Here is a 16,340-nt window from a genome sequence, read left to right as displayed (position 1 = left end):
GAAAATAAAAGTTCCAAGTGAGCAGTGCCTGGGCTCCTCGGGCAAAGCCATTAAGGCAGTCTGGCACAGGAAGACGCGAGTCTAAGGTGAACACCGCCCTCGGACTCAGACACACACTTACGGGTTAACTTTTGAGTCTTTGGCGATTTTCCACAACTCGTAGAGGCCTGAACTTTGTAATGTATTTTCTGTGTTGCTCTGCTTCTTGGTGTCTCGTTCCTTAGTGGACAAGCGTGTGGTGATCATGGCTTGACACTGCCACCTGCTCCCATATCAAGAAAGGCCAGGGCTTTGCGTTATCACCCCTACCCCTCACTAGGCGACCCTCCACAGCCACAGCTTCTAGCAAAGCTGGCTGGACATGTTCAGGGATGGCCTCTCCACCACGTACCCCAGTCTTCCAAGAGCACTGGCTACCCAGCTCCAGGCATCCCCAAACGGGCCTCAGAAGCGCCTTCTAGGAGTCCCGACGAGAGGGGCCATCGCCTCCTCCTTTGCCTTCCTGGAAGTGGCGCTCGAATTCGCTGAACTTGCTCTCAGAGAGCAGAATTAGACATGGGGAGCGCAGAATGGGCTCTTCAGGGGCTGACAGTCCTCGCTTGTCACCCAGGTTGGGGTCCAGTACCCGGTGAACGGCCTCACGGGTCACCGCAGTGTTGGTTTCCTCACGTGTAGAACTGGGAGAGTGGCACCTGCCTCGTGGTGGTTAAGATTCAGGGAGATTATAATGTCATAAAATGAAGCCGTCTTTGGGGATCAGTGATCATGGTGTTGAATTTTTTGCGGGGGTCTTCACTTCTGGTTCTTTTGCCCAAGCTCTGAGCAACTACTGAGCTCCTCTGGTCTTCTTGTTCCCCTCCTGGCTCATCTCCTGGAATCGGTGCTGGAGGCTGCGCTTTCAGCCTCATGTGGGCTCATCTTTCTGACCGTGGCTCTGGGACCTGCAGTCACTGCACCCCTCCTCTGAGCCTCCCTCCCAGCATTTGTGCTCAGCACGGTGGTCAAGCCAGCCTTGCCACACCGCCTGCCCTCTGCCCTGCTTCTCAGCCTTCCTGCCTCCACATCCAGCGGGGTCATCCTTCTCCACCTTCTGAAGAAATTAAGAAGCCAGCCCAGAGGAGAGAGAACGCCAACCTGAGGGTGAGAGAGGATGGGGTTGAGAACCTTACTCTGCCGCTCACTGCCTTTCCTCCCGTTTCTGAGCCTGCCCACGGCTGTAAAACAACACTGCACACCACATGGAGTCACTAGGAACATTCGACTGGACAGCACTTCAAAGTGTCCAGAATGGTGTCCTCCACAGCACCTCGCTAGCACGAAGATGGAGCCACGCAGGAAGTCAGCTGCACCTGACATGCATCCCTACTCCCGACCACACGTGCTGGTGGGCCGGAGGGTGACACGGGCCTTTCCCATCGGGAAGGTCTGTGCAGCGTGAGCTGGTGCCCAGAGACTGGGTGTGTGCCTGCCCCCGTGGGCAGCAGAGTAGGCTCTTGCACGTCCAGCACCAAGACTGCTGCAGAAACTCACTAGCCCCTGTGGGGATCTAACCCAGGGCTCAGCCAGATCACCATGCAGGGTGCCAGCAGCACCCTACCCGCGGCGGTGGGGGTGCCCCCGGCCCCAGAGCGCTGTCACTCTCAGAAGTGGGCGGAGTCCACTCTGCAGAAGAAGACGAGACCCAGAGAGCAGGTGATCCCCCCGTCAAACCAGCAGCGACGGGAACACAGACGTCCTCATTTTCTGTTGGGGACCCCTGAGGTTTTGAACCCAGATGAGAGCTTAATCCTGGCTGCTCAAGGGAAAGTTCAGAGTTCACAGAGTCCTCCGGTTTTCTGTCACCAGGGTACAACTGTATGTCCATTCCACGTGGAATAGCCAGTAGATCACCAAATGAGCCACGCGCTGGGTGCCCTCGGCGGCGCTGGGGTTACCGTCAGAGAGGAAAGGAGGACACGGGCCCCTGCCGTGCCCGAGGGAGCTGGCTGGCAGTAAATTAGAAAGATACTGGTGCGACTCTCTGGAGTGTCAGACGGCAATGAGCTGTGGAGAAGGAGAAGGCAGAAGGACAGGCGGAGGCGGGGCAGCGGACACTGAGTTTCCCTCTGCTTCTCGGTCCTTACCGTCCTCTGCAAGGGCTGTGTGTGTGCCCTGCTGTCCGTCACCCCGCGCCCAGCAGGGCTCTCGGAGGCTGATGTTGGACTTGCGCCAGCTGTACTCAGCAGAAGCAGATGCAGGCTGGCCTGCTGGCCTGCAGAGATGCCCAGACCTTCAGACCAGAGTTGGGTGGGCTCTGGGAGCTTGGTGAGGGAGCCTGTGTGCTGGTTTTCCTTAGAGATCATTTGTTAAGTCTAGAGCTCCCCCTGCTGTTTAGGAGGTAGGGTGCTCTCAGCTGACCTTTCAAAAATGATGGTTTCTTTTTTATCCTAAGATTTAAAAACTTTTAAAAAATTACTACGGGGACATTTGGCACTTCCTTCTGGTTTGGCTGCTGTTGAGGCCCAGCCCGGGGTGGGGTGGGGCAGCGGGGGGCAGGGGCCCCAGCAGGATGGGGTCAAGTCTGTGCTCTGGCTACTTTTAGCGTCTCCTCACCCTGCTCTCCCACCACAGCCGGCAGCCCCTTCCACACCGTCTCACAGCTGCTCTGAAACCGTGGGGCGGCAGAACTGAAACTGACCCCCGTCTGGTGAATTTCTTGAAGTGAGCCAGGCCAGCCGTTCCCTGTTCAAGCTCAGGGTATCCCCACTCATCATTTGCTGAACTGGCTTCGCAGTGCTGCTTTGTAGAGGGTCCGACTCTGGTCTCCCTGCCCCCAGCATGCTTTGCCGAGTGGCGAGCTGTGGCCCGTGGGGTGGTTGCCCCAGAATAGTGCCGAGTCCCTGACGGGGCTCCAGAGGGGCCTTCTGGTCAGCCGCTGGTTGTGTGCACCGCAGTCAGCCATACAAGCCCACTGAAGGTTTTAGTCCTTCAAGATGAAATGCAGGTTAATTTTAGCAGCACTGTTAACACCAGCTGAACCGAAGAAGGAAACGGCACCAAGTAGACCTTCGTCCTTTTGGTTGAGCTGCCTCAGTCACACCGTCTGGTCATGTGGTGATTCCTGATGAGGTTAAAGGAGGACAGTGGGGGCGCCTGGCTTGCAGGGGTACTCTGTGTCCCCGTCTTCCAGGGTTGGTGGCTCCGTAAGGGTTGTGTTAGGGTTACGTTCCGTGGGTGCACCTTAGCAGTAACTATTCCCCATGAGAATGAAATCACCAGGATTGTAGTGATGGGGCCTCTGAGCCGTACAGACGTGTACTTACTCAGGCGCCCCCTTGCCCTTCCCGTCAGCCGATGTGAATAGCGCTGCTCAAGTGAACTTGAATTCAAGATGCCTTCTCCGCTGTAAACTGCAGCAGTAGACGCGGTGCTTCACTCTGATGTAATTATTGTACGCTTCTTCTCCCAACAGCTTTGAAAAGTCCAGCTGCATTTCATGAGCAGAGAAGGAGCTTGGAGCGGGCCAGGGTAAGGCGTCTTTCTTCCCAGGGACCCCCCAGCCCTGTCAGAGCCCACTGTGCTGCTGCCAGCTTCCGTCCGGCCTGGCGCGGCCCCAGGGTCAGCCCCAGCCTCACAGTCCTAAACAGAAAGCTCTGCCTTTCCGCTTCATCCCACCCCAGCGTCTGCCAGCATGAAGGTTTGGACGGTGATCAGAATGAGTGTCCTCCTCTGGTACATCCAAGGGTGTGTCATGGGCGCCAGCCTCCTCTGGGTTTGGAGACCGCTGGTATTTTCCAAACTTGAATTCCACTTGACCTTTGGTAGCTGTTAGGACATGAACACCGGCCACGGGAAAGCTTGCTGAGTGGTGGTCCCTCCGTGTCTCTGGCTGCACTGCTCGCATGTCTCCAGGTGGGCCTGGAGACCTCCCTGTTGCCTGAGCAGCCAGGGGCCACTGGAGGCCGTGGAAGCAGAAGCTGGGCCCCTGGGCGCCGGCTTACGCTGCCGCACCTGGCTTGCTGCTCTGTCCCCCTCGGTTTCAGTTCCCTCAGGGGCCTCGGAGGGTAGTCTGCTGCCTGGCGTGGGTGGAGATGGGGAAGTGGCCAGAGCGTGCTTCCCCATCTTGGCCCAGCACTTTTTCTTTTATGTAAAAGACAAGGGAGGAGAACCTCCCCTGATGGAGGCTCACAGGCTGCCCGGGACCCACAGCTCTGTCAGAGACTGAATCGTTTACCTCCAGGGCTCTCCTTACGGTCTTCTGTTTTTATCTTATTTTTAACCAATTTCTAAGGAAAATGATGATGAATTCTTAGAGTGAGCAGGAAGAATGAGGGCCTGGGTGCTGGGAACGAAAGGAGTGGCTGGGTGCACTGTTGCACTGGCCGGAGGATGAGGGAGTACGAGGAATGGCCTTGCCCGCGCCTTCCACCCAGTCTTAAGACTTGGTGCCACTTCTTGGCCTGCTTCTCCAAGGCAAGGAGTAAATGTGACCTGATTAGAAAAGGTGCTAGTTGACAGGTGCAATTCTGTCCTTTTCGTGTTTAGGTTCACGGCAGCTCTTATGCGGAGAAGGCAATGGCACCCCACTGCAGTACTCTTGCCTGGAAAATCCCATGGATGGAGGAGCCTGGTGGGCTACAGTCCATGGGGTCACTAAGAGTCGGACATGACTGAGCGACTTTGCTTTCACTTTTCACTTTCATGCATTGGAGAAGGAAATGGCAACCCACTCCAGTGTTCTTGCCTGGAGAATCCCAGGGATGGCGGAGCCTGGTGGGCTGCCGTCTATAGGGTCGCACAGAGTTGGACACGACTGAAGCGACTTAGCGGCAGCAGCAGCTCTTATGAATTAGGCATCTATCTTCACCTTAATAGATGCAGCTAAGAGAGGTTAGCTAACTTGTCCAGCTAGTCAGTGGCGGCCAGGGTGAAACCTTGGTCTGTGGACTCCAGGTGTTTCTTCCTCAGTACCTGGGCCTCCTCCCGCTGCTGTCCGTGAAGACCGGCTCCGGCCAGAGTCTGCTGTGCTTTCTTCTCCAGCAGCCAGGGCAGCACTTCTGCCCACCACAGATGGGTGACAGGCCCTGAGCCCACGGCCACCATAAGCCATCTCCTGGGAGCTCAGCACCACAGGGCTAGGGCCATAGCCAGGCCAGGGAGCAAGTCTTGACCTTGCTGCAGGCTTGATGTCTGCTCTGCCACTTTATTCTCCACCCTGTTCTACTCTACCTGCCTCTGCTCTGTCTCGTCGTGCCCTGTCCTCTCCTAACATGTGCTGGGTAGGAGAGGTGATGGTCTTGGCTGATGGTTTGAAAAATTCTGGTGCAAAGCTTAAGAACACAGGCTCTAGAGTGAGACAGATCCAGGGTCACATACACATTATACCAGGAGCGCTGGGTAGTGGGCTGGCTCCAGGACTGTCGGGGAAATGGTTTAATTTGCCTGGAGTCTCATAAGTGCAGAAATGAGGACATTAGACTTTAAGGAACTAGAACTATGACACCACGTATCAAAATTAGTTCAGAGTGAACAGAAAATGCTTGTGGTGTCGGGCAGTGCCAAAGATTTTGAAATAAGATGCAAAGTTATATTCAGTATGATTAGAGCTCTGCAAAATTAAACCTATCTTCTGCATGGAAGAATGACTAGAAACAAATATCCCTAAGTACTAACGGGATAATTACATGTTTTTTTTTCATTGTTGTCTAATTTTTAAGTTTTCTTTAATGAACTCATATTACTTTTGTGATAATAAAAGTGAAAGATTAGAACGTATGTTAGTAGTTTAGCCTCAGAGAGACAGACGGTCCTCACCGGTGGGCGAAGCCCTCAGCAGGTGCACTGAGGGTGGGTGCACCCTCCCCAGGCCTCGGGGCCCAGCAGTGTCCAGGCTGGGCTCCTGGGGCGGCTGAGGTCACCCACTGAAGCCACGGCTGCCTTTTGGTCTTGTCCAGGCCTTAAGCTTGTGACCTGCGTCTGAGAGCTGCTTGGTGTGTTTTTTCCGCAGACAGAGGACTACCTGAAACGGAAGATCCGTTCCCGGCCGGAGAGATCGGAGCTGGTCAGAATGCACATTTTGGAAGGTGTGTTAGGCCGGAAGTGCCTCTTCATGCAGGCCCTCTTGCCCACTGTTTCCACCCTGCGCCACCCACGCTGCTGCTTCACTCTTCCTCGTTGCCCCCATTCCTCACAAAAACGGGGTGTGCAGTCCTCTCCCCCAGATCTGTCTCTAGCGTGATTTACTTCCACTCGTTCATGCATTTACTCGGTATTTACTCCAGCACCTGTGCAGTACAAGCGAGGTCATCCCAGACAAACTCTGCGTGCCCCGCCCACACACTTCTTTCCTCGTTCTAGGGAAGGAAAGGCTTGGGCTTGAGTCTATCCATTTTTTGTTTGGTTTAGAACCCACTTTGGAGTTGGAAGAAGACTTTCCTAGTCTGAACCCTGCATGTGGCAGGAAGCCACTGAGGGGGAAGACACCGAGGCCCAGAGCAGGGAGGCAGATTGTCCCCCGCAGCAAGCCCCGTCGTCTGGGCCTGCTGTGCCTAGTGACCACGGCTGGGTGTGACCACACACTGTCCTCAGTGGGGCCCCCTTCCTCTGTCCTCGTGAAACTTCACACCGGGTCCCCCACTCTGCCTGGTTCTGCTGGTCTCTGCTCCTTCCCTGGCAGGAAGGGGAGGTGCCCTGGGGTTTCAGGGCAGAGCCTGCTCACCCCTGTATCCTCCTCCACCCTCTCCCACATGCAGAGACCTCGGCTGAGCCCTCCCTCCAGGCCAAGCAGCTGAAGCTGAAGAGAGCCAGGCTGGCAGATGACCTCAATGAGAAGATTGCACAGAGACCTGGCCCCATGGAGCTGGTGGAGAAGAATATCCTGCCCGTGGAGTCCAGCCTGAAGGAGGCCATCATTGGTGAGGAGCCAGGCCTCCCTGCGTGGACCCACGAGCCGGCGCGGGGGGAGGGCCACCAGGCTGCTTGCTCCCTAACTTCCTGCTTAGTGTGGGGCGGGGGAGCCGAGGCGTGGAGAACCAGAGCCTGACAAACAGGTCATGCGAGCCAGGGTCAGTGCCCATGGCCCCATGGATTAGCGCCGTGCCGGAACAGCTAAGCCAGTAACCGAGGCCTCCATCCGCTCCCCATCTCAAAACCCAGGGGTCACCCCTCTTTCTCAGAGAAAGTGGGTAGGTGTCAGGGTTGGTGTGCACGAGCACGTGAAGATGCCGAGAACTAGAAACCATGCCTGCTGCTCCTTTTCACTCGTGAAGCCCCCTCTTGGAGCCTGACCCTTTGCCCAGATAGTTCGCTTACAAAGGCCAACAGACCCGAGCGGCGGGCTAGGTGCACGGACCACGCCCTGCCAGGTGGACCACGCAGGGAAGTAGGCCCCAGTGGACCGAGGGCCACCCGGCCCGGCCCTGACGGTGGGGGTTGGCGTCAGAGGAGGTGAGGCCCAGGTGGGGGTGCAGGCCAAGCAGGAATTGAAGCGTCTGCGGGGGAGGAGGAACACCTGCACGTTGACCTCGAATCGGGGTGTCAGGAAGGGGCAGGGGGCGCTGCAGGGCCCTGTGGCCATGGTCAGGCGTGCGCCCCTGATCCCCTCACTGCCGCGGTGAGGGGACAGACGTGCTTCTGTAGCTGCTATGGGCCTGAGATCTGGCCTAGGAGGCAGCTGGAGTGCTCCCACCATAAGTGTGAGCTGGGTCTCTGGGCAGAGTAGGCACGGGTTGGCTCAAGGCAGGCCGGGTGGGGCCCGGGTCAGCAGAGGCAGGTCTGGGCCTCACCTGCACCAGTGCAGAGGTGGGCTGAGCTGGGGGTCTCAGTACCCTCTTCCCTGCATTCCCCACCTCGCCCAGGTGTTCGTCTTGCCTGTGTCAGCGTTCAGTCGCTTAGTCGTGTCCGACTCTGCGACCCCATGGACAGCAGCACGCCAGGCTTCCCTGTCCATCACCAACTCCCAGAGTCCACCCAAACCCAGGTCTGTTGAGTCAGTGACGCCATCCAGCCTCTCATGTCAGTGTGCTCCCCCTCAAATCTCCAGCACATTCTACAGCAGCCCCTAGTTACGGCCAGTGTTTGGGCCGAGGTCAGTCTGGACTCTCCCGCCATCCCAGATCTGATAAATGTTTGCCAAGAGTTGGCCGGGCGCCAGGCCTGCGCGAGCCTGGCCATCACAGACACAGAACACAGACACAGAACACACTGCTGCTGCCCTGCACGGGCTCGGCCTGACGGGAGAAGGCTGTGGTGTGCACCAGTGACTTCCGCATCTTGCTCCCGGGCACAGGTGGTGCTGCCTGCTGAGAAAGGCCCGGGCCCTGTGACTTGGGATCCGAGTCACCTGCCTTCCGGGAGCTCACAGGCTCCGCCTGGCGCAGTCCTAGCTGCCTGGGGAGGCTCGGGAAAGGGCTGTGCCATTGGCAGTGACGTTCATGATAGAGCAGCTGGCCCTGCTGTCGTGGACAGCGCAGGACAGTGGGCACGTGGCCAGGCAGCCGGGGCTCGTCCGAGCCAGACGGGGAGGGCCGTGGGGCGGGGAGGTTGCACGGCTGATGCGCATGATTGGGGTCAGCCTGGAGGTTGAGTCCGTGCACCGAGTAGAGCAGGTACTGAGGGCCATTCCAGGCGGAGGGGCAGTGTGAGCAGTGGCCTGGAGGCCTGGGAAGCCGGTGCGTTTGGTGGCGAGATCGTCACTGGTGGCTGGAGAGAAAGGGCCGTTCTCCAGCAGTGGTCACAAGCTGGAGGGGTGGGCGGGGGCAGATGTCGTCCGTTGTTCAAGAGGAGTGGGTAGGGTGGTCAGGAAGGATATTTAGGCTGAGAAGCAGGCAGGTTTAGGGCTGAGAGGATGCGTCACGGGCAGGTTGCGGAGGTGGGAAGATGGGAGGAGGAGGCAGAGGTTGGGGAGCCTGCTGAGGGTGGGGGCCCGGGAGGGGCCTTGCAGGTGGTCCCTGTCACCGCAGATTCCCCCACACACTCAGCCGCTTAACACTCACACACCTACTTCCAGTTGACCTGGAAGAGTTGTGTAAAAGCCCCAGAAGTCTTCCCCGAGCCTGGCTCCCTCAGCATCCAGGCTTCTGTCTAGCAAAGCATTGGCTGTGCCCCACAGCCTGGACCGTGAACTCCCTCAGGGCAGGACCCTGCAGTGACCCCTGGACTGAATTGGGGTGGACCCGAGGCTCCTCTGTCCACTCCCTGGTCCTGGTGGTCGCCTCTCTGGGAGTGGGAGGCCGGGGGAGGAACCTGGGCCTCGAGCGGCTGGCAGGAGGCACACGGTGGTCAGGAGGCTGTGCCCCCTCGGAGCTCCAGTCTAGGGCAGGTGAGGGGGGCCAGGAGGGTCACCCTGGCAGGTTGCGGCGAGGGGGGGGTGTAAGCTCAGGGGCATCCTGTCCAGGTTCCCGTGTCCTCGGGTCACGGCCCTGGAGGGGGAGCGCTCCAGGTTGTTCCTCTTCCTCGTCTGTGGTGTGGCCCCCACTCACCCCTGCACCTGGTTCCTCTGTGTGGACGGCGGCTCGTGCCGCGCTTCTCTTCTGACCGTGCTGGCCGCGGGGTCGTGACAGGAGTCCTGAAACACCCTGCTTGTCCGTCCCCTTTTTCCCCTCCCTCTGCGTCTGGGATTCCCACGCCAGGCCCCCCAACCCGGGCGCACAGGCCTCCAGGCCCTGCGCCCTCACAGCGGGGAGGGCGGGCGGTGGCTTCGCTGCCCCGGAGCTTTGCGAGCCACTGGCCCTGCTTCACCTGGGTGAGCAGGCGGCGCTCCTCCCCTCCTCTGCCCTGCCCTGCCCTCCACCTGCACGACTGCCAGAAGCTCGAGTGGTCTGTTCCTGGTCTTCAGGGAGTCAGGCAGCCCAGGGGAGGAGCTGCACCCCCATAGCTGTTCGCGACTCCTTCAGCCCTCCTCACAGGGTCCCCGGGGTGGAAGTATAGTGCCTGCAACAGCCAGGAAACAGGAGGTGGAGGCGGCGACAGGCTTGGGAGGGAGGGCAGACATTCACTGTGAAGACCGAACACGGGTGCGTCTTGTCTTAGAGGGCAGAGGACGGGCGAAGACGGGAGGGATGAGAGGAGCAGCCTCCAGGGTGGCGGTGCAAGGGGGCCTAGTGGGCCAGCAATCAGGCCTCTCCTGCCGAGATAGCGCCGTGAGGGCCGGTAGGACTGGCTCTCCTGGCCTTCGCTTCGGGGCCGTGAGGATGAGCTTTCCTCCGGCTTGTTTGGGTACAAGAGGCAGGGCGGCTGCCAGTTGCCTCCTCCTGCTGCCCACGGGGCGAGAGGACAGCCTCTGGCTGGGGAACAGGGCCCTCAGCCGAAGGAGTCTCACCCGGGCCTTGGCTTTCAGTGGGCCAGGTGAACTACCCGAAAGTAGCAGACAGCTCGTCCTTCGACGAGGACAGCAGCGATGCCTTATCCCCCGAGCAGCCTGCCAGCCACGAGTCCCAGGGCTCGGTGCCGTCGCCCCTGGAAGCCCGAGTCAGCGAGCCGCCGCCCAGTGCCACCTCTGTGTCCCCCACTCAGGTGAGCTTCCTCTTCCACTCCCCATGGGCCCAGACCTGCTGGAGCAGCCCCTGCGAGGTCTCTCCTTGGGACCAGGTGGGGCAGGGAAGCCGGGAGGTGCTGCCCCGCTAGCTCGGGTGGAGGGTGTCGGCAGCGGGCCTTTGGAGTTACATTTGGAGGCCTCCCTGCCGCCCTGTGTCCCCTCGTGCAGAACAGCTGCCTTTCCTGAGTGTGTGCAGGTCTGTGACACATTCTCCACATTCTGCTCCCCCTTTTCTAGTCCCCCCTCCCACCGCCACCCTGGAGGCTGCTCTTCTCAGCTTTCCTTCCTCTGCCCTCAACAGCGACCGTCAGAGTGGGTGACGGCCGCCCAACCTCCGGGCGGACCAGGCAGGGTTGCAGCACCAGCTGGAGCCTGGAGGTGGTGCAGCTTCTGGGGTGTCCTCACATCCCCATCTCTCTCCCAGGTCGTGTCTCAGCTCCCCGTGGGCCCAGAGTCCGGAGAAACGCTCTTCCTGGCAGAGCAGCCTCCTCTGCCTCCCAGCCTCACCAACGGAACCACGGTCCCTGCCGCCAAGCCCCTCCCCACCCTCATCAAGGTACAGACAGACCCCCAGCCCACTGCCCCGCGCCCCTGATGCCTCGCTGACTCCAGTGTGGGGACAGTGTTGGCAGTGGGGGTGCTCACCCTCTCCTCCTGGCCAGGGACCAGCAGAGGTCACCACGGGGCTACAGGTGGCCTGCCCACTTCCTCCGTGGACAGGGGCTGCAGTCACGGCCCCAGTGTACTGAGCGCAGGGCAGGCTGTCACTCCTGCCCGCCCCGTGCACGGCCTCGTGAGACCTTAAGGGGATCGAGTAGCGAGATGGTGGCCCACGGTCACTGGCCAGCTGTGCTGGGAGTTCGTCTTCATTCTCTTTCTCCGAGTCCTGACGTGAAATACCTGAGGGGCCCCAGTTAGCCTCAGCCCACGAGACACCCACGGGCACTGTGCTGGGCTTGGTGCTGGACCCTGAGGTTGAGTTCAGCAGCACCATGAGCCAGCGTCTGGGCCTCCCCACCCAGCTGAGCCTCCTGCCTCAGCCTCTGGGGCCTTGGCCCTGCCTGCCCCCTCCAGCCTGTGCTTCGCGCCTGCTGGGCAGGGGCCCTTCCTTCCAGCCCCACTTGCTTCTGCGCTTGACTGATTTCTGAAGTCCCTCCGCGTAGGCCCTGGCCTGGAGTCTCAGGCCACCCACGTTCTTCTCCCGATGCTCACAGCCTTGGCTGAGCCCTCTCTGTGTCTCCAGGTGCTCCTAGTCCCTTTGGGCTGGCGCCCCACCCTGGTCCTGCTCCTCCCGGCCTGCAGAGCTCGCGTGCCCCGTGGCTCCCAGCCGCTCCCTGGGCAGCCAGCCGCACCTTCCTTGTCTCCGTGGTCCGTTCCCGACTGGCCCAGACATCTGAGGTTTTCCCCCAGATTTCCTCCCCTAGACATACCCCTTGTCACAGGTCTCGTGCCTGCCTCTGCCCACCTCCCCTCTGTGAGAACCGTGTGTGTGTCTTTATCTAACTTCCTCTTTTCTGGAAGCACCTCGGGCTCTGGCTCCACAGCCCCGCTGTGAACGCTCCTGCAGAGGAGCCCCAGCTACCTTTGACCGCTTGGGTCGCTCTCCTCTCTGGGTGGCTTCCCTGGACTCCCTGTCTGCCTCCCTTTCAGTGAGGTGCTCCTGGGCCATTCTCGGCCTCTTTCTTGCACCCTCGGCCTGGCTGGGCCCTCTCCGCGGGCCCCGTCCATCCTCTCGGGTGAGCTCTGGCCCCAGCGGCCCCTCGCTTTCTCCCCCTCTCTCCACACCCAGGCCACCCAACCCTCTTCCCCACCACCATGGAGGGGCTGCCGTCAGAGCGCAGAACCCTGAACCGTGTAGCTGCTCGGCTGCCGCAGCTCTGCTGCCCCTTCTTCCCCTAGGTGGTCACCTCTTTCCTCATCCTGTCAGTCCCCACAGCCCCCTAACCAGACCCCCACTGACCCCGCACGGAGTCTCCGCCCTTCCCTCTGCTGGTCTCTGCGCAGATGCTGCGAGGCCTTCTCGGTCCTGCCCGGCCCGTTCCCTGCTCACGCACCCCACTCGGCTCCACCCGCCCTCACCCCAGAGGACCCTCGAGGCCCAGCAGGAGGCCGCCCTGTGTGCCAGCTGTGGGTGCATGAACAGGAGCTTTTGGAGTCTTGGGCTTGGATCTCGGCTCCTTCGTGGGCGAGATCACAGCCACTGTGTGACCTCAAGCCACTGACTGCGCTGAGCCGCTTCTTCATCTTCCAGTAGACACGCCGGCTCCTGGCAAGGCAGGGTTCTCGCCAGTCTCTTTCACCCCATGTCCTGTTCCCGCTGGAAGCTCTGTGAGGAGCAGGGCATGTCACAGCACCGCGCCCCCATCAGCTCTCGCCCCCTCCCGGGCACACTCCGGGGCACCAAGGAGGCCGCTTCTTTGGGAGGGGTGTTATCTGGCAGGGCAGGGTGGATGCACAGCCCTCACGGGAGCCGCCCAGGCCCCTAATGGTGCCCTTTGTCTCACGCCCCCAGCAAAGCCAACCCAAGTCTGCCAGTGAGAAGTCACAGCGCAGCAAGAAGGCCAAGGAGCTGAAGCCAAAGGTGAAGAAGCTCAAGTACCACCAGTATATCCCCCCGGACCAAAAGCAGGACAAGGGGGCTCCTCCCATGGACTCCTCCTACGCCAAGATCCTGCAGCAGCAGCAGCTCTTCCTGCAGCTGCAGATCCTCAACCAGCAGCAGCAGCAGCAGCAGCAGCAGCACTACAACTACCAGACCATCCTGCCCGCACCGCCCAAGTAGGTGCCGCCCTGCCACCCACGGGCCCCGCCTGCCCACAGGCCCTGCCCAAGTAGGTGTCGCCCCGCCCACTCATAGGCCCCGCCCACGTAGGTGCCATCTTGCCGCTCACGGGCCCTGCCCACTCACAGGCCATGCCCAAGTAGGTGTCGCCCCACCCACTCATAGGCCCCGCCCACGTAGGTGCCATCTTGCCGCTCACGGGCCCTGCCCACTCACAGGCCCCGCCCAAGTAGGTGTCGCCCCACCCACTCATAGGCCCCGCCCACGTAGGTGCCATCTTGCCGCTCACGGGCCCTGCCCATGGCCCCCCCCCCCCACCGCCCATAGGCTCCGCCCAAGTAGGTGCTACCCCGCCCACTCAAGGCCCCACCCAAATAGGTGCCACCCTACCCGCCCACAGGCCTGGTGACCGGTGATGTGTGGGTGACCCTGGACTGGCAGGGACCCTTTGGTCCCTGTCCCGTCAGAGTGGTCTGGGAGCAGGGCCCTTCCTTGTGCCCCTCTCCAGCAGGCCCAGCAGAGGCCAAGGGCGACGCCTGGCGTGGGCTCATTCCTGTGCTTTCTTCCTCTCAGGCCGGCAGGGGAGGCTCTGGGCAGCGCTGGGGGCGCCCCGACGCGCAGCCTTTCCGCTACTGGCAGCAGCTCTGGCTCGGGCGCCCCTGGACCCAGTGGGCTGGTCCGACAGAACAGCACCTCGCTGGCAGGCAAGCCGGGGGCCCTGCCCGCCAACCTGGATGACATGAAGGTAGGTGGTTATGCCCTGGTGGCCTTGGCTGCTGCCAGCCTGGCCTCTCGTGGGGCCGTCAGGTGCTTGGCGTCATGCAGGGAAGGTGGCCGGCTGGGGACTACAGCCATGGAAGGCAGAGCAGGGCTCCGGACTCTGGTCTCCTGCAGTGGAGGCACCTGGAGCCTTCCTGGAGGCTCGCCTGGCTCTGCTCATCATGGTCGTTGTCATTAAAGATGCCAGCTGGTGTTCATCCCGGGCGTGGGCTCACCGAGCACTTGTGTGCCTCTGATTTCCCAGCCTCCCATGCAGTGTGAGGAACGGGGGTGTCACCCTGGATTCAGGGTGAGCAGGCCGAGGCCTGGGGGAGGGGGTGGACAGGCTTGCCGGAGGTCACAGGCCCAGGTGGTGGTCGAGCCAGGGCTCAGGTCAGGGCTCCTCTGCAGCACTGCCCTTTCCTCATGGCTCCTGACATCTCGCTGAACCTGCTCTGTGAGTGCTGCATCCACCTAGGAGAGAGCGGCCGCACTTGGGGCACTGACCCCACTGTGTCCTGGGCCTTGGGGGCGGGAGATGCCCAGGCCTGGCCCGCGCTCTCTGCCTTGGTCAGAAGGGGGATGGATCACATTCTCCCTTGAAAGTTTGTGCCCTGGACTAGCCTGCTCCCTCCTAGTCATGACCCGGGTCCCAGCAAGACACAGCCCTTGGGCGGGGACCTGAACATGGGCCTCGGTGTCCTCGAGACCCGGCCCTCACTCCTAGCTCTGCCCACCATGACATCACCAGTATGACCCCCAGGGAGTCATTTCACTGTCCTGAGCTCAACTTTCTCATCTGTAAGATGCAGTGAGTTCACTCAAGTGTTGGTTGAGTACAGGCTGGGGCTGGAGACAACTGAGGACATGTCCTGCCCAGCCGAGGGGCGAGGACAGGGAGGAGGGGCAGCAGAAGCAGGCCTCTTTCTCCAGGGTGTGGGAGGGCTGGGGCTTGGTGTGTCTGAAGTGGCCAGTGGGGCCCAGACAGACGAGGCCCAGTGGTTGGAAGCTGGTCTTGCTCCCCGCCCCCCGGCAGCCCTGACTCCCGTGCCCTTGCAGGTGGCAGAGCTGAAGCAGGAGCTGAAGTTGCGGTCACTGCCCGTCTCGGGCACCAAGACAGACCTGATTGAACGCCTGCGTGCCTACCAGGAGCAGGTCACCCCTGCCAGCCCCGGAGCGCCCAAGGCCCCCGCCACCTCCCTCCTGCCCAAGGCGGGCGAGGTGGTGGTCGCGTTCCCCACCGCCCGGCTCAGCACGGGGCCCGCCCTGGTGGCAGCGGGCCTGGCCCCGGCCGAGGTGGTGGTGGCCACGGTGACCAGCAACGGTGTGGTGAAGTTCGGCAGCACGGGCTCCACGCCGCCTGTGTCTCCCACCCCCTCAGAGCGGTCGCTGCTCAGCACAGGCGACGAGAACTCCACACCGGGGGACAGCTTTGGCGAGATGGTGACGTCCCCAGTGACCCAGCTCACGCTGCAGGCCTCGCCGCTGCAGGTCCTTGTGAAGGAGGAGGGCCCCCGCCCCGGGGCCTGCTGCCGGAGCCCGGGGGCGCGGGCCGAGCTGGAGGGCCGGGATAAGGACCAGATGCTGCAGGAAAAGGACAAGCAGATAGAGGAGCTGACGCGCATGCTCCGGCAGAAGCAACAGCTGGTGGAGTGGCTCAGGCTGCAGCTGGAGCAGGAGAAGCGGGCCCAGCAGCCTACCCCGACCCCGGCCCCCGCCCCGCTCGCCCTGGGCCCCGCGGTGAAACAGGAGAGCAACCTGGCTAGCTGCCAGCTCAGCCGGCGGCCCCCGGGCCCCGAGCTCCCCTTCAGCCCCAGCCTCGCGGCCCCTGCCGCCCCCCACGCAGACGCCCGCGCCCTGGTGTCCCCAGCTGTGGTGGTGAAGCAGGAGGCTGTGGGGTCCGAGCCTGAGCCGGCCCCGGCCCTGGTCACTCTGGGCCCCACAGTGAAGCAGGAGAACAGCTTCACCAGCTGCCAGCTGAGCCGGCAGCCCCTAGGCCCCGAGCTCCCCTTCAGCCCCAGCCTCGCGGCCCCCGCCGCCCCCCACGCAGAGGCGTGTGCCCTTGCGCCCCCGGTCGTGGTGGTGAAGCAGGAAGCCGTGCCGCCCGAGCCTGAAGCAGCCCCGGCCCCGCAGCTGCTGCTGGGCCCACAGGGCCCCAGCCTCGTCAAGGGGGTCACACCGCCCCCACTCCTCACTGACTCCGCAGGGACCCATCTTGTCCTCACCGTGACCAAGAACACAGACAGCCCTGGCCTGGCCAGCGGGAGCCCCCAGCAGGTACCTGGG

General features: G+C 61.6%; 1 protein-coding gene across 6 annotated transcripts in view; it reads left to right on the top strand.

The window, feature by feature from the left end:
* Positions 1-16,340, top strand: part of MRTFA (myocardin related transcription factor A) — a 211,361-nt gene that overhangs the window by 189,318 nt on the left and 5,703 nt on the right. For all 6 annotated transcript variants that reach the window (XM_086402973.1, XM_086402972.1, XM_086402975.1 and 3 more), the window contains 8 exons: positions 3,452-3,507; positions 5,987-6,062; positions 6,732-6,893; positions 10,316-10,491; positions 10,938-11,069; positions 13,026-13,291; positions 13,869-14,040; positions 15,114-16,331. In XM_086402973.1, coding sequence (XP_086259099.1) covers positions 3,452-3,507; positions 5,987-6,062; positions 6,732-6,893; positions 10,316-10,491; positions 10,938-11,069; positions 13,026-13,291; positions 13,869-14,040; positions 15,114-16,331 — 2,258 coding nt within the window. The remainder of the gene's footprint in view (positions 1-3,451; positions 3,508-5,986; positions 6,063-6,731; positions 6,894-10,315; positions 10,492-10,937; positions 11,070-13,025; positions 13,292-13,868; positions 14,041-15,113; positions 16,332-16,340) is intronic.

The sequence above is a fragment of the Bos grunniens genome, chromosome 5, assembly GCF_055505025.1.
Source record: "Bos grunniens cultivar Pamir isolate PY7600 chromosome 5, Bosgru_T2T1.0, whole genome shotgun sequence".
Lineage (NCBI taxonomy): Eukaryota > Metazoa > Chordata > Mammalia > Artiodactyla > Bovidae > Bos > Bos grunniens.
This window is presented reverse-complemented; position numbering and strand designations above follow the sequence as displayed.